The sequence below is a fragment of the Zonotrichia leucophrys genome, chromosome 2, assembly GCF_028769735.1.
Source record: "Zonotrichia leucophrys gambelii isolate GWCS_2022_RI chromosome 2, RI_Zleu_2.0, whole genome shotgun sequence".
In the NCBI taxonomy this organism is placed as follows: domain Eukaryota; kingdom Metazoa; phylum Chordata; class Aves; order Passeriformes; family Passerellidae; genus Zonotrichia; species Zonotrichia leucophrys.
In genome coordinates, this window is record NC_088171.1 from 41,502,501 (window position 1) to 41,529,912 (window position 27,412).

Sequence of the window (27,412 nt, forward strand, 5' to 3'; positions counted from 1 at the left end):
TCTTCCTCATCACATTTCCTTTTGGGGGTGGTTCTTAATTTCCAGTCTCTAAGTAACATTAGCAGAAATTGATGAAAAAAGCAAGCACTCTCTTGAAATTACTTTATCCTCCTTTTTGTCCAAATATTTATGCTCCTTGAAGACCCAACCTGTATGATATATTCAGTCTTCTCTGTTCTGGATTTCAGATCTGATATATTGATTCTAGATGGTCAGAAACAAGGACTGGGAACTTTTTTTACATTAAAAAATTTTGTATGCTCGTGGCAAGCATAGTTCCAAATGTTCTGATACATCAGACCTAGGAAAAAAGTTTAGGTATAATGGAATTGTAATTACACATGAGCAAATCTGTGTTCATCTTTTAAAAGTTTCTGCACTATTATGTAATATTATGCAAAATTTAAATGTCTTATGTTGCCAAAAGGAGTCGTTGTGACCAAGTCAAGCTCTCCAATGTGGGAAAATGTCAGAGCTGGAGTTCCTGCTTTGCCACAACTTCCCTTAAATGCCCACATCAGCCCCTAGTACAGACAGTCAGGCAGGAGTAGGGGCTGCCTGGGATATTTGGCCTTTTCCATCTGTCAGGAAGGAAGGAAAGATATTAACTTACAGAAGCCTTTTTGTTGAAGTGAGTCTGTTGGCATCAGTGGAACCAGAAGAGCTCCTTGGTATGTGTGAGCTCCCCATCAATGTATTTAAGTGCTTTCAGGGTTAGTGAGCCAGGAACACTGGCTGAATTAGTGCCCAGACTCCATGCCAGTCTCCTGGCTGGATGGGGCAGGTCTCCATGTCTTGCCTCTGCTTGTGTGGATGTGTGGGAGGCAGAAAACAGAGAGTACTGGTTGACTGGAATTTGAGTGATTCAAAGCATCACCTGGTCAGAGGTGAGATGTGGTGTTTGTCCTTGTGTCAGGGTCAGGCTCAGAGCTCACCATCCCTGACTTATCTTCCTTCATTTGTCATGGTTCCTCCTTTCTCAGCCCTCTGCCAGAGGTTCCTGTCTGCAGAGCTCCAGCTCAGCAGTGTACCAGCAAGCTCCACTCCTCACTTCTAGGAAACCACACTTCTCCTGCTCTCTGGACTCTTTTTTCATTTTACTTTGACCCTGGGTGAGCAGGTGGCTGCCGAGCTGTGGCTTGGCTGCATGTTGCCCTTTCAAACGCATTGGTGGCTGTGGGGCCGTGGGTGGGCTGGTTCTGGGGGCAGTGCCAGCAGGAAGGATGAAGCCTCTGCAGGGATCTGAGGCTGTGGAGCAGGACAGGAAGGAGGGCTGGGCAGGCTGGGGTGGTGCAGATTGGTTCAGCAGCCGTGGCAGCTCCCTTTCCCACGGCGACAGCTGTGAGGACTGTCAACAGAGCATCCTCCATGCAAAAAGGCATCTTGGTGTGCTAGCTGTAAGCACTGACTGGGGGACCAAGCTGCTAGGATACCCCAAAACTGCTGTTCACACGCACTATGAGTAACTAATGCTGCTTTCAGCAGTGACTGAGGAGCTGCCTCAATGCTCCAAAAAGGCAACAAGGCTCTCATTCCTGTCACTACACCAGCAGAGCTCCCTGGAGGTGAAGTGTAAAGCCCGTGTGTGCCAGGGGAAGCTCACCTTTGCTCTCTGCCACCGTCCAGCACTTCACAAGAATTACGGGAACCTCAAGGGGCAGGCAGGCCCTTAAATTATTTGGCATTGCCCCTAAGTACCCAATCCATCAGGGCAACTCAGAGTTTGATGTCTAAGAGCCCTACACACCTGTAATTACTTAAATCCACAAAATTGCACCCGTAGGTATTTGCAGGCACAAAAATGTTGGCATCAAATTAGAGGCCATTTCCGAAAACCTGTGCCGAAATTTTGATGATATACTATATGAGGGGTTGTTATTTTGAAATGGATTTGTGGAAAGCAATTGAAAATCTCCAGGCATCCCATCTGTGTTTAAAGTAACAACAATAACAAAACTTTAAATTAGCATAGGAGATTTAAGACATTTCAGGAAAACATTGATTAAATCTGCCAATGAAATGAACGTGTTTGGCGAGTGACCTAATTAGTGTATGCTTGGTTCTTTTTCACTGCACTGCTTACCACTAATTGCTGTTCTGCTGGTCTTCTCCTGACAAGTAAGAAAAAACAAGGATGAGGGATTTGTTGAGGAAATAGTGACATTCAGTTTTAATTCATTTGAACCTGCTGCCAAGCTTAATTATGGAACTGAGAAACTGAGACTGGGAGGCCCCCAGCCATTTAGGTTATAGGAGACGGAGATGTTTAGTGTCTGCCAGTGTATTTGGGTAGCACTTATTGCAGCTAGCTATAAACTTGAGTTTGCTGATGCTTAGCTGTTTTCTTTCCCCCACAGGTAAAAAAAACCCTTATAATGGTTTTATTTTTAAAAATTTAATTATTTAGCCCTAATGGCATCAGGCCAGTACAAAATTACAGGCACTGTACTTCTTAAAGGAAAGGTTTAACAATTATTCGAGATAGTCTTTTCCTGGGTTTCTTTGTGTGTGTGCTTGCATGTAGGAACTTGTAATATGTCATTCTACAAAAAAACCTCAGGATCCTGGAGGACTTGTAGCACTGGAGTATCAAAGTCACCCTCAGTCTAAGTACACTTGAGGTGAGGGGGTTCATGTTAGTGATAAGTTCAATTCTCGTCTCTCAAAGCAGGAGGGGACAACACAGCTTTCCTTATTTGTGTTTGGAGTTCTAAAAGGAAAATGTCAGGATGCTTCAGGAAAAAAGGGGAAATAGTTTTGGTTTTGATTTTTCCTGTGGTGGTGATGGATTCTTGAGCATAGTCTGAAGGTCCTGGTTTAAAATATGAGTTCATTTTTCATCATGTTCTGCATAAAAACGGGGGGGAAAAAGTATAATCAATTGACCAGAATGTTTACAAGGCAGTGAACACACAATAAAAATGCAGGGGAAAGAGAAGAAAAAAAAAGCTGTGGAATTTGAGTCTAGCAGAGGGACAGTCTGGTGGGGCTTGTTTTTAAAGGAGGAAAAAGAAATGTGTTTTCTTAGAGCAGTGTCTGATTGGCAGACCCTGATCTGAATTTCATCCCAGGGGATGATTCCAGCCATTTTCGTACCTCTTCCCAGGAGGAACCAGGGAACAGAGCAGGGATAGATGCTGGAGCAGCCAAACCCAGCCACGGTGCACCTGCCAGGGGCAGCCACAGCAGCCCAGTTCTGCTGGCAGGGAGCACAACCCACTTCAGCCCCAGCCTGGACAAGAGGGAAGGGCTCTCAGCACAGGGAATTTGGGGCTTCTTTTACACTTTGGAGAACACTGGAAAGGATGTTCCAAGACCCAGTTTTAGCTTTTGTAGGGGCTAAACTTCATCCACCCAGACAAGTATATATTAAAAAAAAACAAACTAGAAAAACCCAACACACAAAATCACAAAACCCGAACAGAAAAACCAACACTATTAGTTAGTGCCTGAGACACAAAAAATGAAGTGAGATTATAAACAAATGAAATATTTTAGTGTAGGTCACTAACATAGACTATAAACATCTACGTGGAAGAATGGGAACTGTACAAGAAGGCATCATGCCTGGTTTTCTGTTATATAGCATTGCAGGGTTCTTGTAAGGATACTTGAATACTGAAACAGCCTGGGAACTTGGCTTCCCTTGCGGCAGATTGATGTTCTTTGGACGGGTTTTCAGCCATGGAGTGATTTTGTCCTGATGTTCTGTGTGTGGTGCAGAGATGTGTCAGGAGGGGGGAGGGCTAGAAAAAGATACTTGGAATGGAAATGAGCTTGAGGGAAGGAAAAAGAACAGCTTTGCAGTGAGACTGGGAGTAGTAATACTAGAATGCATAATGGGCAGCTAAAGATGTGGAGTTTTTTGTCTCGAGACTCCACTGGATCTCTAATATGGTCATAGAGCCCTTTGTGTCCACTGAAAAAATTATTAAAAGATATTAATGGTTTTAGATATTATGGACTAATGTTACTCCTCAATGATTTATTATGCTAGATATACCTGATATCTATGATACAACGCTGGAATATTCTTACACATTCTGGTTTTTATTTGTAAGCAAAACTAACATAGCTCTGAATAATTACTGTGCTGTCTAGAAAGTCAGATTAAAAATAAATTCCTTTCTATTCCTTCATGCATGAAACCTGCACTGTACACAGATGCTAAATATAAAAATCGAACTCCATAATCTGTTTTTAATGACAATGTTAAAATTACCTTTTGCACTTTTACCTCTTAATTGTTGGGCATGGAAATGGTGAGAAATAAAAAAAAAAAAAAAAAATCAGTTTCCTCAGAAGACCACCCCACTGTCCTAAAAAGTAATTTTCTCATTGTTTGATCCAAGCCATCTCATCACTTCCCAAGATGTTTCAGATTTCCCATTTGACAGCTCTGGCTTCTTGTCAGGATCTCTCATGTAGGAAACGGGAAGTTGCATCTAATTGTGTCTCCTTCTTCCTCACAGAAGTTTCTCTTCCAGAGGGCAAAGGCTTCCAGGGAGGACTCTTGCTCTCCTGTAGTATGTTTTTTAGTTCTAAGCAGCATCACCTTTACTGCTGCTCTGCAGTGAGAAGAGAGCTTGCATAGCACTGCAAAGGAAAATGCGATGTAGGACAAGCTGATTTAAAAATGGCTTGCAGTAAAAAAGGAAAATCAAATGAGGGAATCAGAGAAGGTCAAACACTCCTCACATCCCCAAGTTGATCAAACTCTAGTTTTTATAAGATTTGTTATCACAGTGTCCCTCAATCTGTAGTGATGCCATATCAAAAAAACCTCCCCAGTCCTCCCCACAACAAGTAACCCGCCACCAAACAAACCAAAACAGAAAACTGAGCAAAGAAAAGAAAGGTTCAGATCTTGACTTTGCTACAGAATAGTGTTTTTCACGCTCCTTAAGTCAGCAATTTCTTTAATAATTTTGTTTGTTTCTTTTTTTTTTATTTCTTTTAGTTTTCTTAAAACTTTGTGGATGAGATTTAAGCCAAGAAACAAAAACATCCATGTGCACAAAATTCTTTCATGATTGGACATTGAGCAATGTATGCATACCAAAATAATAATAGAGATGTTTGAAATTTGGGGGTCAAGGTGATAAGAAGCATATAATCTTATACCTAGATTTGGTGCAGAGAGGATGGCAATGAAGTCTCCCAGGAGTAGGAAGAAAAGGCTGGGAAAAGAAATACAAATGGATACAGTAGGAAATCATATCTGTGGTTGCCTCCTGTAGGATGAGTATTGACCTAGTAAATGGAGATGTCTGCAAAGAAGCTATAAATATGCTTGTGCTAATATTATGAAAGCTTTCAGGCAGTTCAGTTTCATCCATATGGCTTTCCAGGGAGAAGCCAAAGATGTGGCCCTTGGCCACAGCTTGTCTGAGCAGCACATGCCTACCTGCACTGTAATTGTTTAATAAGATGTAGGGGTTTTCCCTGGATGGATTGTGAAATATATGCAGCTGCCTAAATAGGTGCTTGGTGAGATTTTTAGATCTTCCTAATTCAGTTGAAATCTTTATGAACAGAACATTTGAATGCTGTTGAAGGTCAGAGAGAGCTCAATGCTTTAAAAGTTGTGAAAAGTTGATTCCTTGCCTTCTTACCCCTGCTTTATGTCTTTAGGAAAATAAAAATACTTTCAGAGCTTTTGCTATCCATTAGGGGCATAACAGCACTGGGCTTGCTTGAACATACCAGTGTTGCTGGCTAAAGGAAGAAAAAAAATGGAGAGGGAGGAAGAAAAGATAGGAAGTGACTGTCTGATTAATATACTAAACTAATGTGAATACTGGGAGTAAGAAAGCCACTTAAAAGCAGATGATTATCCCTTGCCAATCCCAAAGATCTAACCTCTGAGCTGTTGTTCAGATGATACCCCAAAACAATTCCTGGCAGAGATCTGTCCCTTGTTCCAGCAGAGACAGCAGGGAGATGAAAGGGATGTGGTTTAACCAAAGCTGAGAGTTTGCTATCTCACCACCTTCTAGAGCTATCTGGACATTGCCTGTAGAGCACACATTGGGGTTTCTCCCTGAACTGGTCCCACCTGCTGGAAGGCTGCTGTCCCTGCCCCTGCACACATGGCCCCAGCCTGCCACACAGACTTGTTGCCCTCCTCTTCTGAAGCTTAATCTTTGTATGGCTTTAAAGGACAGGAGAAGGAGGGTTTTCTTGTGAAACCAGCCACTGCAAGCTTTGTATCCCAGGAAGGTCCATAATGTTACCTCCTCTTATGGAAGAGATGGGGCAGGACTCCAGAGCACTGAGTATGTGTGCCCTCCTGCTGCCAGGGACCTTTAATCTGTTAGGTCAGACAAAGACCTGCCCACACGCCCCCTCTGCTTCATATTTTCTGGCACTTTGAAGCTTCGGGCCACTGCATTCCCTTAAACTCCACTAGGTTCAGGAGAAAAGATGTGACAAATAGAGGTGTGGTGGCAGTGCTACTGCAAGATTATGAGACTGTGTGAGAGAATGGAAAGATTTTCCTCCTTTATGAAAATAAAATCTTTATCTGTGCTCATACACATGGATAATACTGAAAATCTGTATTTATCTGTTTATTTTCCAGGTTATGGTTTTGTAGATTTTGACAGTCCCGCAGCAGCACAGAAAGCAGTAGCATCTCTCAAAGCAAATGGCGTGCAGGCGCAGATGGCAAAGGTAAGAAGAACTCTGTCATTGCAGGTTTATTTCAGCTGTTGGGTTAAATTTACAAAGGTTTGTTTTGCTGCTGTTTTTCTTAAGGTTTTGGATTGCTTATTTCAAAGATTCTTTCATCCTTTGGCTCCAGTGCCTTGTTCATGGTTTGTCTGTGTTCTTGAGAGCTGTGTCTCATGTAACGGGCTCTGCTCTGATTCTCTCTCTGTCCCTCTGTTTGGAGAGGGCTGTACGACAGAGCACTGAAGTGGAAGAGCATTGGAAATGCCTTTTGCTAAGTACTGGGTTAAAGAGTTGCCTTTTCTTCACCTTGAAGTTGTCTTCATTTGGTTCCTTTGCTTTGGAAAGTTACTATTTTCTGATGTGGCTGGTGGGCTTCTCGGAAGGAGTGATTGACTGAGTGTAAGGAAAATCTGGTTGATCTGCCTAGGTTTGGCTTCTCCTGCTTGTTGAGTTTTTTTTTTTTTTTTATTTTGAGGACATAAATGAATTTGAGTGTAGAAGGTTGCTGAAAGAAAAGTTGCTAAAGGCTGTCTGGAGATGATTGGCATCTGCTCAAGAGGCTGCAGGAGCCATAGCAAGAACAATGAGCTCAGTTACTCTGGTCTTGGAATTGTCCCTTGTCCCCAGGCAAAGGGGCTGATGGTGACACAGGGGTTATAGTCATGACCATCGTGTGGTCCAGCTGTTGCCTTTCTGAAGGTGGAATAATGTGTCTTTGGGCTCTAGACTGTGTCAGCCAGCAAAAATAGCTGTTGCTTTCTACTTTAAAAATGCCTTGCCTGAAAAATCTCAAAAAACACTTAATAATGCCTGATTTAGTCTCTCTAGAAATGCTGTCCTAGAATCTAAAACAGTGAAAGCAAACAGGTAATTACAAAGAAAGAGGGAAATCAATTGATAAGCAATCATCAGATTTGAAGATTTCCACTTAAAGGAATGTTGGTGGTTTAAACCTTTGTTTTTCAATGATGTCTTAGTAAAAACTTAGTTTTGTTTTGGTGTATGAGTTTTTTATTATTGTTTTATTTTAGGGAGAAAAGTAATTGCTGGTAAATGAGGTTCTTTTGCCTTCTACTGAATTGCACTCACTGTGCCTGAAAGAAACTGGATGTCAATGATGTATTTCTTTTTAAAAGCATCCCACAATGCAAGCTAGGCTGTTTTATTGGTTCTTAGTTTTTATTGACACATGGTGATAAAAAATATTTGCTTCAAATAGGTAAAAGATGGCAAGCAGAAGAATGTGAACTTCTGCTAAGGATTGTGCTATTTTATTTCTCAGACATACAGCAGCTCCTTGTTAAAATATAGGCAATTTGATGCATTAGTCAAGCTGTGGAAAAGAAACCAAAGACAGGAGATATGTTTTGTCCTAATGATTGATATCAAATAGCCCTTTCCAGAAAGGAGTAAATCTATATAAATCTGTAAAAAATCCAAATCCATATAAAACTGTACAGTCATGGATTTAAAATTACAGATTTAAAGATAGGATTGAAAGATAAATCTATGCTTGGGGTTGTCAGGATTCAGAACAATGAACAATTGCAGTACTTATATTCATGGAAACCCCAGAAAAGATGGTGGCTTAAAACACTGTGGTTTGGATTGTCCAATATTTAGGGACTAAAAGCAAAGTCTGATGTTTTCAGAGTGGGAAGAGCTGTACCAGCCCTTGGTGGGTTTGTTTTTTGGGGAACCTGTGGCAGGAGCCACTTTTTGCCCTGTGAGATTTTGAGGCGGCTGGTGTGTACAGATTTGTTTGCATAAGATTGACTGTATTTTTATTATTTAGCCATGGTGCCTGGAATCTCAGATAGATTCCTTTTAGTGTGTTTGATAGCTCAAGATAAATATACAACTGACTTTTCTTATCTCAGAAAAAAATCTAAGTATTTAGAAAAATTAGATTTCAAAGGAAATTGAGATAACTCCACACAAAGTACCTCACATTGCTGAGAAGGCAGGAGCCTGGGAAAGCAAATCCATTGGAGAAACATGTTAGTTCTTGCATATGTTGGAAGCCAAGTTGCATAACAGGACTGAAAGACAGCATTACCTGCCAGTGTCGGAATTAACAGTGAGGGCTCAAAGAGGTTTGAGGAAAGGGGCAGAATAATAATCTAACCTGCATTTCTGGAAGTTTAGCCAGAGCAGCTTTATTTCAAGAGCTGCTTTAATTAGTGGTGAATGGTGGCTCTCAAACCAAAAAGGAAAAGTTAAGTCTGAAGAAATTCCCTAAACCTTTTGTTTGCCATGCTTTCATACTATCAGCATCAGTATCTTTTACTCTGCATTGCAAAGCAGTGAAACTGCCCTGTGTAAAGGCCATAGAAGAGACAGACTGTAACCTGTGTTCAGCAGGTGTCAAAAAATCTCAGTCCAGCTGTGGATGCTTTTGAGTAAAGGTGAAGGAGGCATTGGCCAACTCTTTCTATGAGCTGGCCTTCTTCAGTAGTGAGAGAAAATATGCTGAAGTGTCGGTATTGTCTGTGATGTTTTCCTGGAGAGAGCTCTTGCTCGGAAAGAGTGGTTCTTTCTCAGTTTTAACACAATATAATTTTTCTCATAGAAATCCAGGAATCTTCTTTGAAAAACAAAAAGCAGAACTGAACCCCTGTCCGTGTTGGCTAGCAGAAGTATCTTGTGGATACTTGAGTAAAATATACTCATTTTATCGATGTTAAAATACAGCCGCCTCCCTCTATTTTTATAGAATTTGGACAGCATTTTGGCTGATTTTGCTTCAGAGTGCTGGAAGAAGGTTAAACTCTGGTGGATTGATGCTCCAAGTCCCATCAGTATTGGAAGATTTGCTCCGTTGAGGCTAATACACCCCATAAACCCACAAAGGGAAAAAACCTGAACTGTTAAACACGTCTGAATTTCTTTTTTTGTTCTGGTTTGAAGCAGGCGGGTGAGGAATCGGCCGAGGGAGAGGAGCAGCAGTAATATACCTGGAGAGGTAGTGGTGGCAGCTGAGGAGATGAGGTCTCAATGTGGGTTCTTGGTGGGACAAGAACCCAGAGGAGGACCCACACAAGCTCCCACCCAAAGGAGAGCTGTGTGAGGCTCTTGCACTCAGTTGTTCTCACCTGCTTCTTTTGCATTTCTCTCTCAGAGGTACATGAACCAGGAGTTCTGAGCACTTCCGCTGTCTTTTGTCCATCTTTTCCAAAAGTGCTTATCAAGCATTTCATTTATTGATCCCTCGGCTATGCAGCTGCTGAGGGATGTTTTCCTAGCTGGCCTGGCTTATTTTGCTGTGTGCTTCCTGTGTGCCTTTGGACATGCAGATTCATTTGTGTATATGTAGCGCCTGCTTGGTCAGGCTCGTAGAGTCCAGGTGGTTTTTGGGGTTTGTCTTCCTACTAAAAATGGCACAACTGATATGCCTCTGAATAATCTCACAGGAATTATTGATTTGGTTGTCTCTTTATGCTAGGGACTACAGAAACATGGCAGAAAAAAGCCATTGCTTATGTGCATGATTTATATATCAGTTTAGGTTTTTTCCAGATGCTCCTTTCCTGCATTTCCTAGAAAAATACTATAGACAGAATATGGAAAATTAATAAGGAGAATCTTAGTAATATGGGAGTTGGCTCAGACAAGTAGGCAAAAAAGCCTAGTACACATGAAAAATGTATCAGTGTTCTAATAAAATCTGTAGACACATCTATTCTTGGGATTTGCAATAGTCCTTCACCCAGAATTGCACATTCATGGGGGCACTTCTTAATCTACTTTATATGTAAGTTTTAATGATGCCAAGTAGTCTAAATCACCTGAAAAATCAATAGAAGTCTGCTGTCTAAATAAATTTGAGCTTCTGAGCTTGTGTCAGCCTGCAGTTGAACTGTGCAATCAGTTTATCCCTTCACAGACATTTGGGGTCCTCTCTACCATTTTTTATTTCCAGTTCTAGTCTGCTGTAAGATTGCATAATGTGAAAGTTCAGGTGAAGGCAGGTTCTTGCAGAGTATCTAATAGCTTCTTTAATACTTAGCAGCCCATCAAGAGTGTTGAAACAAATGCATTCATAAAGGAAGGGTTTTCAGTCCTGCTTTTAGAAGGATTAAAAAGGTATTTGATCTTGTGTATCTTCTCTGGGTTTTCCTTTTGTACATATAATGCATTTAGACACCCTCAAGACCTGCGTGAAAAATGCAGATATTGAAGGAATATTTAATTAGCACTGGCAGTTGTCTAAGTCCAAGGAATCATTTCTGGACTACTCTGCTGCAGTAATTGCCATCCAGAGAGTGCACTGCAGGAACTGGTTCTGAGAAAGGGCTGTGCCAGTAGGCTCTGATGTGTTTTCCTCCACAAGGGAATTGCAGTAAGTGATTTTGCTTCTTGTGTGATATTTTTCTCATCTTTCCATCATGCAGAAGCTTAAATACAGGGAGTAGTCACCATCTAGGTGAAAGATAAAAGGGAGCTATTTCCCACAGACCAGAGCCAAGCACAAGAGCTGCTAAAGAGGAACAGAGAGCTGGTTGCTGTATAGTTAAATAGACAGATTTTCTCGAGGAACCAAGGAAAAGGAAATCCCACAGAAGAAAATCTTATTTATTTTCCAGACTTTTGCGTAGGTTTTAAGCATTGCTCTGCTATGAGTCAGCTGACCAAATAAGTTCTTTCTGTCTGCTTATTTTTCAGCTTCCTATTCTCTTATTTTTAAATTACTTACCTTTTTTTCTCTGTCAGACACTAATTCTCTAAAGGGCTGGTCCTTAAAATGGAAAAACTTCTTTCCAATATTTTTTTAACCTATTTTAATGAAAAGTTTTGTTTGTTTTTACCATTTAAAAATTCATGTAAATAATTAGAATGCTGTCCATACCAAATATGAAATATGGCCTATATACGTTACACTGGTTTCCTAAGTCATGATTGAAATGTCTGCAAATTTTAGCTAACAAAACCTCAGGATACTGAGTTTTTTGATAATATTTTTGGTTAACAGCCCTACTGACTGAGCTAACCTTCCTTTTGAAACCAAAGTGGGATTCTAGGAGTTTTAGAGCTCAATATTGAAATTGTCAGGCTTTGCTTTACTCCTGTGCTTTAATTATCAGACATCCCATCCCCACCAAACTGCAGTCTAATATTTGTATTGGTGATTTATTAAACACTGTTTTCGTTTGCTGCTGGGGCAGGAGCTGGTGCCTCTGGAAGCCTCTCCATGCTCAGCAGTGTAGGAGAAGCTGAGAACATGGCCGTGCTGGCCACCTTCCACATGGTTTCTGAATGAATTGCACAGCCAGGCGTGGGCTGCTGCTGCTGCAACACTTGTCAGAGACGTTTGGCACAACTCTTGTACGTGTGTGGAGCACTCTCCAGTGAGCTCTCCTCTCATCTTCCAAAAATGTGCACCCTCTCTCCTTGTGCTTTCGCACAGCCCATACTGGCTGACCGATACTGACCTGACTTGATAACACTCCTGGGTTCAATGAAAATGGAAAGCTACAGCTGGAAAGAAATGAGAGGCAGTTCAGTTTAGATTTGGAAATTACACATTCAGGTGTTTCTCTCTCCTTTGATTTCTTTTGCCAAGTCAGCCATACCAAAGGTGTCCTGCAGAAGCACTAACTGGAAGTTCCAAGTTTCATGTACTGCTGTTTATCAAAGTCATGCTGTCCTCATCCTCTCTTTCCTGCTTACCTCTGGTTTTCATAAATTATCTTTTACTCTTGGGATGGGGAATCACAGTTTCCCAGACGGAGCTGGCCTTTAAGTGCAGTTTTTGCAAATATAGGATATTTTTCCATTTTTAAAGGATAATAATTGACAAAGCAAGAGCATTAACAAGATGCTAAATTATTTGTTGATATTAGGTTTCATATCAAAATTTCTTAGGATGATATGCCTTTCAAAACCTGGAAGATTTTTTTGGTCATTTTTTGGGGTTTTTTGGTGGTTTTTTTTTGTGTGTGTGGTTTTTGGGGGGCAGGGTTGTGTTTTTATTTGTTTTTGTTTGGTTGGTTGGTTTGTTGTTGTTTTTTTTTGGTGGATTTTGTTTTGTTTTGTTTTTTTTTCCCAGAGGAAACACTGTCTAAATTCAGGATTCAAATCACAGATATGCTAGCAAAGGGCTAACTTTAAATTTCAGAAAATCTGCAATAGCAGATGACAGTCCTAGACAATGAGAGCGTCCTATGAGCGTCCTAGACAATCGAGACTATTGAGTGGCTTTGCACAAACAGTGATAGATTGGGGTAATAGCAAAGATACATGACATTAATGGAAGGACTTCCTAGTCTTATCCAGCCTTGTGAATTTTATGCTTGTATCTGAGAACTATATGGTAGCTGGTGTGAAATGATCTTAAAATCCTTTTTCTGCTTTTAGATTGCATTCACAAGCCAATAGAGAATGCATTAGCTTGAGCCATTCTTGAAAGAACATCAAGTTATCCTGGGGGTACTAAAATCCAGCAGTCCTTTCACACTTGCATGTGTAGCTCCTAAAAACATGTAGATCAGCATGAAGGAGGGTATGCATATCGACATTGTTTTAATCACACCTGCCAGATTTATAGACAATAATTTCTTTGGGGGTTTTCAGAAGTGCTTAACTTGACATAATTCTACTCTCTGAAAGTGCATGGAACTTTACTGTTGGCCAGTTGAGAGGAATTAGGTCAGTACTATGTTCCTTTGTTGCCAAAAACTGTAGCTCAGCATCTTTCTTAACCACTAAGTTAGCTTAGAAAATCTTACAGCACACACAATCATGTTTATTCTCTAGCTATCACCTCAGATAGACCTGGCCGTGGTATTTTCCTTCCCTTTTCAAGTGCTGCTTTAGTTTCTAGATTTACTTGGTTTTTTTTTTTTTTTTCATACTGTAACTTCATCTAACATTAAAACATTCCTCTGCCTTTGAAAATTTAAATACAAACAATCAGTAAATATATCCACCTCCATGCTATTAGTGCCTTGCACCACAGAACAGATGCTGAAAGTGAAAAATGTAGCCAACTTCTAGGCTGAAGAATAGTGGAATTACTGGGTTCTTTTCGGGTTATGAACTTCAGCCAAACAAGAGTTGGCCTTTTTCATAAATACACATTGTTCTTGACTTTCCTCTGACTTGGAACACATTTGAATTGGTAATAATACAGCTGAAATCCACAGAGCTTTGGCAATCTAAGCTGGGGAGAAAAATGGGGCTCCCTATCTTTAGCACTCACATAGCTATACATCTTGGAAGCTCTTACACACTCTTTGCAAACCCTTTATGTTTGCAGAACAGGAAATCTGAGTCCTGCAAATGAGTTAAACACTGGAGTCAGATTAATTCTTTTTTGCCTCCATACTCAGGAAACTCCAAACGCCCCACAGTGGAGTTATCCGACCACAACTATGCAGCTTGGGAATCTGCAGCTTAGACTGAGCAGAACTATGTTCTAAATTCAGTAAGCACAGCTTTACTCACCAGGAAAAAGCCAGCACATGCTGAAATGATCAAAAAACGGTGGTTTTAGAAAATATTACTGTGGTAGAAAATGGACATAGCCTTTCTTTCAGTGACATATCATTTAATTATGTTCTTCTGTAGTTCAGCCTGAGGACAATGCTTTTGTAAGGTGAGAAACAAAAATTCATTGTATCTAACATGATGATTCATGTGACCACCAGCAGGACGATATGTGCATGCTTTTTGGGGTACCACTTAGTTGAGACACAGCTTCAAAAGCAATGCAATTTGTGTGAAAACCAGGCCACTTTGAGATTATTTGGTTTGATTTGGAAAGCAGGTGTGCAAACTTCAGTGGCATTTCTTCTGAGTTGATGTGAGTGCCTGTATAACAGCTCATCAGCCTGGAAATACACAGGTGCACACTCTACCAGTAAACACAAATCTACCAGTGATATGCATAGATATTCCCTGTGCAGCTATGCATCCCCCTCTGAATATCTAAATGTTACTGTATTAGTGAATACTCTGCTTGTTATTTCTTTATTAATGACTGTCTCCCATTCAACCGACATGACTGAGTAGTCTGGCTGTAATTTAAATAAATTTTAGTTTAGATCCAGTTTTGTTCACTAATGAATGATAATTTTTGCCACTATATTAGGAAACTCTATTTTTCCTTTGTATAAAAATATGAAATTAGGCCGTGCTCGTGCTATATGCAACACACTGAGTCATAATGGAAGCTCACTGAATTTTTTAGTCCTTTCCCTTTACATATTTGTGCTCAGGAAGGGAGATAATGATAACATAAACAGTTGAATTCTATTTGTAGTCATGATAAATTAGCTTTGATGTGATCAAAATAAATGTAGGAGATATAAGGTTGTAAAATCTATTCTGGCCATATCAGACCAGAATAAAGTTCCTTCTGATATCAGATTCTCTTTCAGATAATGCACTATAGCATGTGCCAACAGAGGAGTACAAGAACCAGACAAGCATCTGAGGATACTTCCCCAGAGTAGTCTCTTAGCCTCTAGCAATTTGCAGTTTGGGATTTCTTCAGCTTGCATTGAATAGTCATTTGTAGAACTGCCTCCCCATCCCCAAATAAACAATTTATGCTGCCTGTTTTGCATTTAAAATTTTGGCAGCACAACATCCAGCTTTAAGAAATTCTTCAGTTTAACTTCATGCTCCTCCAAGATCCATCTCCTTTGCTTGCTCCAGACCTGCAAAGTAGATTTCATTGATTGCTTGCTATTTCTTGTATCAGGAGAGACAGAAGGCTCTTGTTCCCTATGAATCCTTTTCACTGCACTTATGATTTTATAAAATGCAATCATAACTTCCTTTAATCCCTGTTCTGTTTTCAGTTTTAAGAAAGATGTGCCAGGATGTGCGTGCGTCAATAAGGATGTGGTTCTTAGAAGCAAAGAGCAGTTGCTAAGTAATGAACGTGAAGCCCGTTAAAGTGGTTTTGTAATATGAGAGCAGAGCTGACAGGAAGCTTAGAGGGTCATTTTATATCAATATGTTGGACATGAGGCAAGTATTGCTAATGCTGTGTAGTCCTGCAGCGTGGGAAATGGGAAAATGGACACAGAGAGGAACAGTACATTTGGCTGGTATCAGGTACTTTGTAAGGCAGTCCTCATTTTGCACAAGGATAAATGCACATATATGATTAAGCCTAGGAAGATCAATTTTTAAAATAAGAACTGTCAGCTTTAGAAAAATGTACCCCAGAAATAATTGAAGTGTTAAAAAAATGTAACAGAGCTATTCCTTTAAAGCTGCAGGTGAAGAGAAGTATAATCCCAAGTACGAGACATGTGTTCAGTGTGTCAAAAGGAAATATACCCAACACCCGCCATCTCTGTATAAATAAGGCATTATAAATAATTGCCTTAAAGTCTGGAATTGTTTGGTCACAGCTTTCCTTAAATATTAGATCAAATTAATATCCGTCATGGTGATGAACAATACCTGAAACTGATGCCACCAATGGATCAATATCTGGCCCATCCTGTCAGCAGGTTTGAGGACTTTATCTTTGCCAGGGGCTACTGAAGCACCCCTGTGCATTTTGTCTTGCACCCACTGCTTGGGCATGATGTGACCAGCAATGCTGCAGCACGTGCCTTCATATCTAAACCCAGGAAAGGGCTGCAGCAGATGTCATGCTGTGCAATGAATCCTTATTTAGAAGAGATTTATATTAATATTCTTCTTTCTCCAGAGCTCATGGCAGAAAATGTTAGTCATTTTATTAGTCATAGCTCAAAATGGTGGATATGTAGAAGAACCTAGGGGCACTAAATTGCCAACTCATCCACTGGAAGAACAGATGGAGTCTTTCTGTGATTCCCAAAGGAATGTACTGAGTACATCTAGGAGATGTACACCTACCAAAGACACCCCTTGCACTGCCTTAATGGAGGTGCAATGGCTATTTCCTCTACTGCTCCTCACAACTTTGTGCTGTCCAAAACCACAGAGAACAATGAAAATTTTGATGGAGGCAGCTGTAAAGGAATTTTTTGTAATGGAAAAATTGGTCCTTCCCGGTGTGAACACATGGTTAGAATATGGATATGGTATTTGGTTGGAGATATATTTTTGCCTTGTTAAAATGGATATAGCTTTGTTTATCTGGGTGCCAGTAAGTAACAAAGTGGGGAGTGTTCAATGACTACCCTTGTCAGTCATCTTCTATCCTGATATTCTTACCACAATTCAAAAAGGAAAACAGATAGTGAAAAAAGATGTTAGTTTCTAGCAAAAAACTTTGGAGTTGAGGTAATTAAGGCTTGGTGCTAGAAAGCTTGGCTTTGAATTCCTCAGAACAAGTGAACATACCTTTCTAGTAGTTGAGACTGAAGTCTGTGTCTCAGACATCACTTCATGCAATTGAATCATTTTTGGTCTTTAAATTCAGTTGGTAGACAGGTAAAGAAAGAGAAGACACCTTGAATAAAGGCTTCCCCATCTTCAAAGGTATCTTTGGCACCTTACTACCCCACTTAAGTGATAGATGATGCTGTTCCAGTGCAGTATCACAGTTCTGTCTCTCTGTGTATGGACATACGGGGTTTTACTCTGTGCATGCCTAGTTGATAAGTATGCAAGCAACTATATTTATATCAATGTATGCCCACATTTATAGATGATAATTTAGAAATATTCATGAGAAAATTTTATAATGAGATTCTCATGAGTAGCGAAAAGTATTGCAGTGGTATTTTCATAATATGTACTGTTGGAGTATGACTATTTGCTAGTAATAGCTCTAAGCCCTGAAAATAAAATAGTATGTGGGTTTTTTAGGCATGTGCTGTAGAAATAGGAAGGAAATTGGAGGTAAATTAAATCTTGGTCATAATCAGCCAGTATTTTTCCATCTGTCAGCAAAACCTGGCAAAAAACTCCAAAACAACAACAAAACTGTAAACTCTGAGACGAGATTTAGTGATTTACTGTCTGCTTTAACTGTGCCTATAGCTTGCAGTAGAGCTACACAGCCTCAGGGTTTCCCAGATATTTCCATAACTTATTTGTCCATTTTGCATAAAAGGTTATGATCCCACCATTTATCTAAACATTTTCCTAGTCACCTACTCCAATTATAGCTTGTTATGGAAAGCCAGGACTATCATTTATATGTCTGTGTTGCTATATTATAGGGATGCAGCATAAAGCAGCATGTGGAGTGAGTGAAGGGAGGCTTTTTGCAGTGTCTTAGCTTCCAAAAAATCTTTTCTTTTGCTTAAAAACTGTTCATCAGTGAAAGGTCTAATAGCTCCTAATAGCATGACCTAACTCACTTCAGCCTGCCTTCCCACTGCACAGCACATTGCACATGGTAAAGTTGTGGGTTTGGTAAAGGAGCCAGAACTGATCCAAACCAGATTGAAGTCTGGCTGTAATAGGGTCACAGTGGTCTCGCTGCCCTGCCCTCTCTCCTGGGACTGCTGAGCCTAGAGTAATGGAAATGCTTCCCTTTCAGAATAAAATTTAATTAGCTGAAATACATAATAGCTGTCTTTTGTATGATCAGTCTTCTGAGTCTGCTTGAACTCAGGCTTTCTATGTTAAAAAGGAGTGTTGGATGCAGACTTTGCTTTGCTTTTCTTGAAGTTCAAATAAATAGTTTCATCTTGCATGATTACATTTTTGCATGCTATTTACTTCTCTTGAGTATATGAGAAATTTCGAGATTGACTTACAGAGGTACCTTGAAAAGAGGCTCAACATTTTATGTCAGTGAGCAATTAGATTGGTTACAGGGGCATCTCTCTGCACTCTTCTAAGTGACTCTTGTGCTCGTTCTCTTTGATCCTAAGACATCTGGGAAGCCTGGTGAAGACTTATGTAAAGGACATAGTGTAAAAATTGTAGCAACTTAGGCACTTTCCTCCTGGGAGGATCATCTAGTACTTTATCATCTAGTACTTTACTAAAGGTTTCTCCATTTCTTTGTTGAGGTCCTTTGCATCACTGTAGCAGCTAAGACCTGAAACACTTTGAATTGGTGATGGAAACCTCTCACAAACCACAGCACTCTCAGTCACCTGGTCTTAGCAATCCTTAGATCAGATCAGACATTGAATAATAGCTATAAATACTATTTATTGCCTGTTTGCTGGGGTTTTTTTGATAACCCATTGTGTTGGTCTTTAACTTAATATTTTAGAAGTTTTTAATATGGTATTTGACTTGACAAATGTTTTTGCTTCTTTAATGTTGCCCTTTATTCCCATGTTAATGGAGTCCTTTCACTTTAGTTTTTCCACTCTACTCAATCCACACAAAGCATTGGGAAAGCAGAATGATACCACTTTTGCATCCCTCATTTTGCTATTTTGAATATAATACATTCTTTTTAGGATGTTGCTACACACTTATCACAATCCTGTTGCAGTTTTGGATCTGAGCTCGGTGGTGCTGTTGCAACAGGCAGACAAAGTCTCTCTTTTGAGATATTCACAGTTCTTGTGTTATTCCACCGACTGATAGTGTTTTTCTATACGTTTTCTATTTAAAATCCATCTTTCTTAAATCTTGTTGAGTGGAGCTGTATGCTATTTTCAGACAGTCAGCAGTGCTGTAATATGTATATTTTATTGCCTTTTAGTCAATTGGTGGGCACTGTAGAGTTTGCATTAGAGATTCTAATTTTTAGCAGACGTATAACTACATTATTTTGCATGTTCAATTGTAAAATTTCATTTGCTCAGTTAAATCTTTGAATGCCTTACCATGTCTAGATTCAAATGCAGATTTTATTTTTTATAAAATTATGCCAGAAGTGTTTGCAAACCTTCACAACTAAAGATCTGTTCTTTGGCTTGTCTTTAGTGAGTGCACCAACTGGTTGGCTGTTTAACACCATAAATTTGACACCCCAAGTATCTTGAGTTGTGCTAAGAGAGGCTAAGTGTCCCAGAGCTTAATTTCTAGCTGTGTATATTTCCAAAACTATAGTAAGCCAAATAGGAGATATAGAAAGTAAGTTATATTTATGTGTTTCTAAACTTGAAATGCTGCATTTCACAAAGGAAAGTGAATGTGAGAAATTAGCAATAGGGGATAGATGGGTTTCTAACATATTAAATCCTGGTATTTTTGCCCCATGGGAACATTTGCTTCAGTTATGATAAAATCTCACATTTTAAGAAATGAGGATTAGGTTCCATGATATTGGCAGGTTTTTATTACCTTAAAGATTGCCTTTAAAAAAAAACAAAAACCAACCACCACAAACTCTATTATCTATGTAGATACTTCACTGCTAAAAGGTTTAACATGAAGATAGAATGGGGAAAAATATAGGGGTAAGTTAGAGAGCTATAAGAAGTAAATGAGTTCTAGTTCTCCTATCATGTTTTTCGTAGTGTTGTGGTCCTTTTTTTTGGTCAGAATTACTGTCCACATAAATATTATGTAGAGGGAAACCTTGAGATGTACAAAATGTTTGCTAAGAGAATGATCTACTCTGTTCAAATTGCTACTCTTGAGAGATGCACTCTTGAGATATATGTCTCTAATCTTTGTTTTAGACAACTTTGAAATCTTGCTGTCCCAATATAAATATCCAGATGACAGATACATGTACAGATATTTTTCAGGGAATCACGTTTGGTTGTTTCAAGGCAGAAGTTGATTTTTGTGAGTAGGAGCTCCAATCTGGAAGTTTGGATGACTCAGATGACCCTCAGTCTTGTTGTACTGCCACTTCTAATCATGTTTAAAAACAAGATTGCTCAGAGTCATGATGCAGTCATTTGTGGTTCTGAAGCTAGTTGCTTTAAAATATAGACCTATGTTTTGGACCCAAAGTTAACACGAATATTCAGCTGGCAATAATGAGTATAAAGTCTTTTGTTAGAAAGATTTGCTGGATTTTTTCAAGATTTTGACAGTCTGGGTCCCTAGCTAATATTCCACCGATGTTAAATACTTCATTGTGTTATCTCTGCTTCTTATTTTATCTTGCAGCAGAAATTGAATATATTGAAGGGTTTTGTTCAACAAATGATCTTTGTTGATCTTTTAATTTTAATTCCATTCACACTTTTTCTTAGTTTTTGTTTTAGAAAAAATTATTCAAGGTAGTATGTATTTCGCAAAAAAAACTCTCAAATATTTGATTTTGTTCTTCTTGGTCAACAATAATGTAACTGCCCTTCCTTAACATATTAGTAAGAACAAAAACAACCAGTAGCTTGTTTCTTGGAGAATAAGCAACAACTTTGTTTTTCAACTTTAGTGATGTGGTGCAAGATTTTATTCTGGAAGAATTTAGGAATGGGGTCAGGTTTGCCTTTCAAACTCAAGTCCCAAATAGACGAAAATATCCACATTAAATGATTCCACAAAACTTTTGTGTCTCAGTGTGGGTCCTCTGGGCCTGCTGTGGATAGTTTGAAGCCTGAAGGCAAAACTGAGATAACAGAATTTTCCCCAGATGTCAGCTTGGCCCGTCAAGCTGAAACCAAAATCTAAGCATCTGGCCTTCTGGGCAACTCACTCTTTATCAGCCACAGTCAGTGATGTGCACTTTCACCTGCTGAATCCACGAACCCTCTCCTCCCTCACAAATCTAAAGAGCTGAAAGGAGGTGCAACTGAGGCATGTTGGGACCTAAATCATAGCTGAGGTTCCAGCAGTTTATTCTACAGCTCCTTCCAAAAGAGGACCACAACTGACTTGGATAAACAGTATACATTAAGGCCACTATTTTAGCTGTTTGAAGACAGGTTAGAATTTTCAAAACCAGTCCTAACAAAGTAAAAAGGCACAATTAATGGGCTTTCTTAAAATTAGAAGTCAATAGCTTCTTACATTATGCAGAATGTAAGAAAGAAGCCATTGTTTCTGAAGCTTTCCATCCAGTGCCATTATTATATACCATTACATTTTGCCCTGTTACACCAAAGCAGTTTGCTATGTCCTGTGTTTGTTAAGATGAAACTGTAGCATCAAAAGTGTTATTAACTTCTGCTGTTCACTGTATGTGTAAAGATTTTATTTCTAGATGCTGAATGACAGATTGGATCAAGGTCCAACTGTGTAAAACTTGCAAGGTCAAGACACATAAACAAATTACGTCAGTAATACATTGCTGATTTATCCTTCCTTTAGTGAAGGATAAACTGACCTGAAATTGTTACATGTATTTTCAGAGAAAAATATTCATCTGGATGGACTCTGAAAAGTGGTTGATGGATAATAACCTGGTTTTGCGTGAAAGTCCTGCAATATGCACAGGCCTGGGATGAGTAGGTCATGAATCTGGCTTAATACTATGAATTAGTAAATAAGCAATTTACTAAATATGTGGTTTCAGTTAAAGGTAATACACTTATTTAAGAAATGTGAGGGTTTTTTATTTATTGTCTTCTTCTCATTTCATTAAATGCTCATTACCTGAGCACCAACACTGTGCATAGCTCTGTGGATGTTACAAATTAAAACCCAGTGCTTGAAGTGAATAAAATACCTACCATAGGAGAAACTATCAGGATGCCTTGGGCAGGAGTTGATGTCAGGCATTATCTCTGGTTTCTGCTGCTGTGCCTGTGCACGCCTGCCTGCCTCACACTCAGGGAGGGAGCGATGGAAAGGTCAGATGGGGGCTATGGATATGATCTCGGTTCATCTCGCTGTGCTGATGAAGTTTTGTTGATTGAATGTAAATATGCCTCAACTCTTCCACAGCATGTGCATCAAAGAGAGCATTATTAGAGCGGAGACAGGCATTTGTTGGGACAATGAAAGTAATACTGTCTGTGAGATACTGTTTAGAGGTGGCATGCAGTGGCATCCGGATATATTTGCATCTAAATGAGATGAGCGTTTCTTTTCATTCGCCTTTGATTTACCTTGATCGCTACAGGTTTTTATTCCTTCTGGGATTTGGGGAACCATATTCCCATTATGTGCTCATCTTCCCTTCACATACTGTCTGCCACCTTCAGTCAGTGCCGCCAGATAAGTATATATAATAAAGATCTTTTACATCAGATCTGGTTACCATGCTGTCAGGCCAGTTACGGGAGTCTGGGACTCAGGAGGAGCAATGAGTGATTTATTTAACTACTGCTTTTTTTTTCCCCCCTCTTGTTTTTATGTTTAGTATTGACTGTATCTCAAAATGCTTCAGCATGATTAATTTTTCTGAGAATAGCTGGATGATAATGCATAGTTCCAAATTTTTTGTTTCAAATTGTTTTGAAATCGATTTTCCTTTTTTATTTATTTTGGTCTCTGAAGAGCCTCCAGTAGCTCATTAACCAGCATCCTAAAGGTTTTTGTCTGACTCCCCCACTCAGTGAGTTTGTAGATTGCTGTTGGATATGTCAATATGCTCTATTTGTTCTATGTGTCACTTAGCATGGGTTAGCTTAGCAAAAGTATTTCTTGGCCCACCTCTTCTCTTGGTTGTATCAAGTTGTGTTTTAAAGCGAAGTCATAGTAAATCAATTTAAATCTCGGTATTGTGCTACATGTAGCCATAGCTATGGCACTTAATGGTAATTATGTAGAAAAACACTTGGGAAGTAAAATTTGTAAATCAGCATACATGAGTGAGCTTCTTGTATTGCACATTACAAACTTTTGCTTTGAATTAATGCAAGATTTCAAATCCTCCTCTGCACGGCATCATCATTCAGTGAAGTTTTCTTTCCTATATTCTGCAAAATCTAAAAAGATTTCAGCACTCTTTCAGCGTTGGAAAAGGGGAAACTATCACTTGTTGGTCGTTTTTGTTTGGATTGTGCTACCTTACAGGGAGCAATGGACACTTACCAAAGGCAGAGGAAGGTCCATCTCATGCCCCAAGGACTGTGTGATTTAAAAAGCCAAAGGCAATTACACAAGGTAGTGGCAGAGTAGTGTGTACTCTTCTAATGAGAGAATTATCCCCTCGTTAACAAGACTTGTCCTCACTGTCTTCACTTTTTCTGTCCCTTTTCTCATTTCAGAGAGAGATTTCTGATTTCTTACCTATTTGCCCAGGTTCTTTATGTTCATGACTTATGATGTTAAGTACATTTCCCTTTCAGTGGAATATCTCCAACATTTCTCTTTTCATTCCCACTCCAAGTCACTGGGGCAGTCCTGTCCTTCTGACATACTAAATGGGATTTGTCAAGCCCATGGTGTAACCATGTTTTATTTCCATGAGTAATGAAACACTGTGATAGGGCATCTTGTCCTGCCCTAAACGAGACATGCCAAGCCAAACATGAAATGGAATGCCAAACCCTGTGTCCTATATGTTTGTCAAGTGTGTGATCTATTTTTTAGAGACCCAACTCAGTACACTGAAATATTTTACTACTTGTGAACTTTAGCTTCTGTTAATATGATTGAAGCAAGTGGAAATGGAAATTGTCAGGGCAATTTAACAAAGCGAGTCTGTAAAACTCATTACATCCCAGGTAGTAAAATCACTTTAGAAGGCACATTCTTCAAACTTGAGCTTTATTCAGTAAACTGCATTGGTGCCTGACCTTTTAAGAGCTTTCCCTTGCTTGAGAAGGAGGAGGGGAAAAGGCCCTGTTGTTCAGAGCTACCTATCTTAAATTACAAACAGCAGCCAGACTTGACTCTGTGCTTTAGATCACAGAGGATGACAAAGTGTGCAACTGCTCCAAACAGACAGTTAAATGGCCAGCTATTTAGATGAGTTTGATGTGTATTTCATGTAATTGTATACTCCATAAAGCAGTAAAAAACCAATGTTGTGTGCTGGCTGTATTTTAGCACAAAGTAAATCAAAGTACCAATCTCATGTTTGTAATTCAACCTAATCTTATCAAGAGCTGATGCTTTAAAGAAGCTTTAGATTGATACTAGGTGGTGGGTGTGTGAGGGTTAAAGATGCTCTGGAGAAAATAATTCCTGCTAGGTCTGTATCTAATTTTCATAGCAAGGTAAATTAGTTTCTTGAGAACTCTCTAAGACCATGGCTGGGTTCCTCCTGCACTGCAGTGTAAACATGCCCCTAAGTATGCCTCTCTCTGCACTGTCTCCATGCATGTCTCCAAATAGATGACAGGCTTTTCCTGCCAAAGTTATGAATGAGCTGTCAACCCACCCTAGATAACAAATTTAGGCTCTCTTTCTCTTTCTCTTTCTATTTTTTTAAAATACTTTATTCTTCCAATGGTGCACCACAAATTTTGATAAGTGGCATACATGAAAACCAAATGTGTCATGGGCTGTGTCTCTACCAGTTCATTATTTTCATTTTCCAGCATCTAAACAATTATGAACTGTAGAGATTGCATTTTCTTGGAGCTATCCTTTGCCAGGCTCATGAGCACAAGTCAGGTTGCTCATTAGTGAGCCCACACAGAGTTTAGTCCAGTAACCTTTGAAGTAAATGGAAAGCCTCCCACATATTTATTTGGTGTCAGGTAGACATTTGGTGCACACTGTGGAATTAAAAGATTTTGCCTAATTAATAATGAGGGTTTTGCCGTATCTGCGTTGTTTGTGAAGTTATGGGGAGCATGTTAGAGCTGATTGTGGAAAACTTGAAAAGAGAAAGTGTTATCCTTCTTTGCAATTTTCACGTGGTTTCAAGTATTTTTTTTTTTTGCCATTGGTGATATGCAATTTTTTTTCTTCCCTACTGGATCTGTTCCCATCTTACCTAGAGGTTTTCTGAACACCTTTAAAGATGGTTGGTAAAAAACATAAGTGGAAATAAAAGATCATTTAGAAAGGATTGAGAGTGGGGAATAGAAACTAAAAAGGGAGGGTTTTTTGCAAAAATTGGTATGAAACAAAGAAAAATATTTTTCTTTTTTATTTTCTATGGGCACAAGGATTTGCAAATGCATGAATGGTACTGAGTCCGACATGCAGTGAGAATAGTCAGGTCCATAGGTGACAGATAAAAAGCTGTGTAAATTCATAGCACTCCTGGTAAGACTCCTCCTTGTGTATGTAATGAGCAAAAAGTTTGCCCACATAAAGAAATGATGTGAGATGATATAGGTAATGGAACTCTGCAGTAGCTGTGGTTGTTTACCACAGAGAAGTACTGATCTTTGTGTATAAATTGTTTTACATCAAGGGGAACTTGGTGCTAAGCCATATGTAAAACTTAGGATGATGCCTCTTAAAACATTTGGCCTTTACTCATACAGAAAAAAAATGCCCCTTGCTTTCCAAGAGGTGAAATTTATTCCATTATTGTTCTACATTGGTAGCATTTCTTCTTCCCTGTTCAAATTCCCTTTTCCAGTGTGTGGCACTGCCTTGGGTTTGAATCATCAAAAGGGGAGCAATTATAGAAAAAACATTAATGTTTCAGGAGGTATTAGAATGTAAATGATCCACCATCCTGAGGAACAGGAATGCAGATGAGCTCTTGATTGTTGGTATATGTGGCATGCTTTATGTCTTTCTTTCATAAATACTGTCCTTCGTAGAAAACAGAAATAGGGATATTTGGGACCATGCTCTGTCCTACTAATCAACCTGCAGACTGTGTGCTGTAATGACACTGGCATAAATACCTTTTTAATACCTAGTTGCTATGTCCAGCATTTAAAAAAAAACATTAATACAACACAGTGTGTTTGCTATCCATAGCTGGGTAATCTGTACTTGTTGTTGAGGTAGGAGGCAGTTTTGAAGGTTTGCGTTTCTGGAAGGAAGGTTGACATTCACTGAAGTCATTTAATTTGATGGTGAAAGAAAGTGTTTGTTTAAATACTCAGCTTGCCTTCATTTATTAGAGTTGTTTATGTCATCCACTCTGGGGCTCATAGAAATAATCACGAATTGCCTTGCCTTAGTCAAACATTTTCAACCAGCAGTACTTTCCCTTTATTTCTGAAATTTTAGATTTTAGGGCAAATTATTCTTCTTTGAATATAACAGATAATGCAGGAATCACTCCCTCCCTGCATAGTCCTCTACTTGAAATGCAGGTGAAATGTTGATGAGAAAGGGAAAAAAAAAAGAAAATACTGGATTTTGCAAATAGAATTGTGATTGATTAATAAGCCTAAATCTCTATTCATGTATCTTGTGACTATTTTCTCAGCTTTCGCAATGCTGTGGTCACATTTCCATTTTTTGGCCTTTTTTCCTCCATTTGCATTATTTTGCATGTGCTCTCTTTAGTGTCATCATCTTTTTAAGTGCTTTATTATAGGTAGCAACTGAATTACAAATAATTTACATTAACACATCTGCACAGCCTTAGCAAATGTGTTAATGTAGATCCCTTCCCTCTTTTTACCAAATTCTATGAGAAAATGCAGCCTGGCCTTAGTTCAGAAAAATATTTTAAAATATGGTGAAATTCTAGCATTGTAATTGATCATATTCGTTTTTGTTCAGAAGGTGCGCATAACTATGTTAAAAATAAATATATTAACTGCTCAGGCAGGTTTTCTGTCTGTAGCTCAGCTCTTTTCTAATGTCAGCTCTCTGATTTTCATTTTGCTCAGAACATGGGCAGAATGAGTTCCTGGGGAAGTCCCTACAGAATTTCCCTACAAACACAGCCTCCTTGCTGAGGAAAAGAACTGACACTGCCCTTGGAGCACAGGGTCATTCGCAGTGAGCTTAGTCAGAGGTTTCCAATAAACTGTCTTAGCTTGAATTGTAGTTTTGCCTGTAGAATTGTAGTTTTGCCTGGTGACTTTGATGTCACTCTGTGCAAGCAGGAGATGGTCACAGCCTCACATATGTTTCGGCTGACTGTGGTTCCTCCACAACTCATGCGAGGGAAAAATATGTTGGCCTGCATTTAACTACCTGGAGTAAAAGG

The 27,412-nt window shown here is 39.3% G+C and overlaps 1 protein-coding gene across 16 annotated transcripts in view; it reads left to right on the top strand.

The window, feature by feature from the left end:
- The window catches only part of RBMS3 (RNA binding motif single stranded interacting protein 3), a 707,668-nt gene that overhangs the window by 439,048 nt on the left and 241,208 nt on the right, over nucleotides 1-27,412 (top strand). For all 16 annotated transcript variants that reach the window (XM_064704688.1, XM_064704693.1, XM_064704689.1 and 13 more), the window contains one exon: nucleotides 6,584-6,675. In XM_064704688.1, the coding sequence (XP_064560758.1) occupies nucleotides 6,584-6,675 (92 nt within the window). The remainder of the gene's footprint in view (nucleotides 1-6,583; nucleotides 6,676-27,412) is intronic.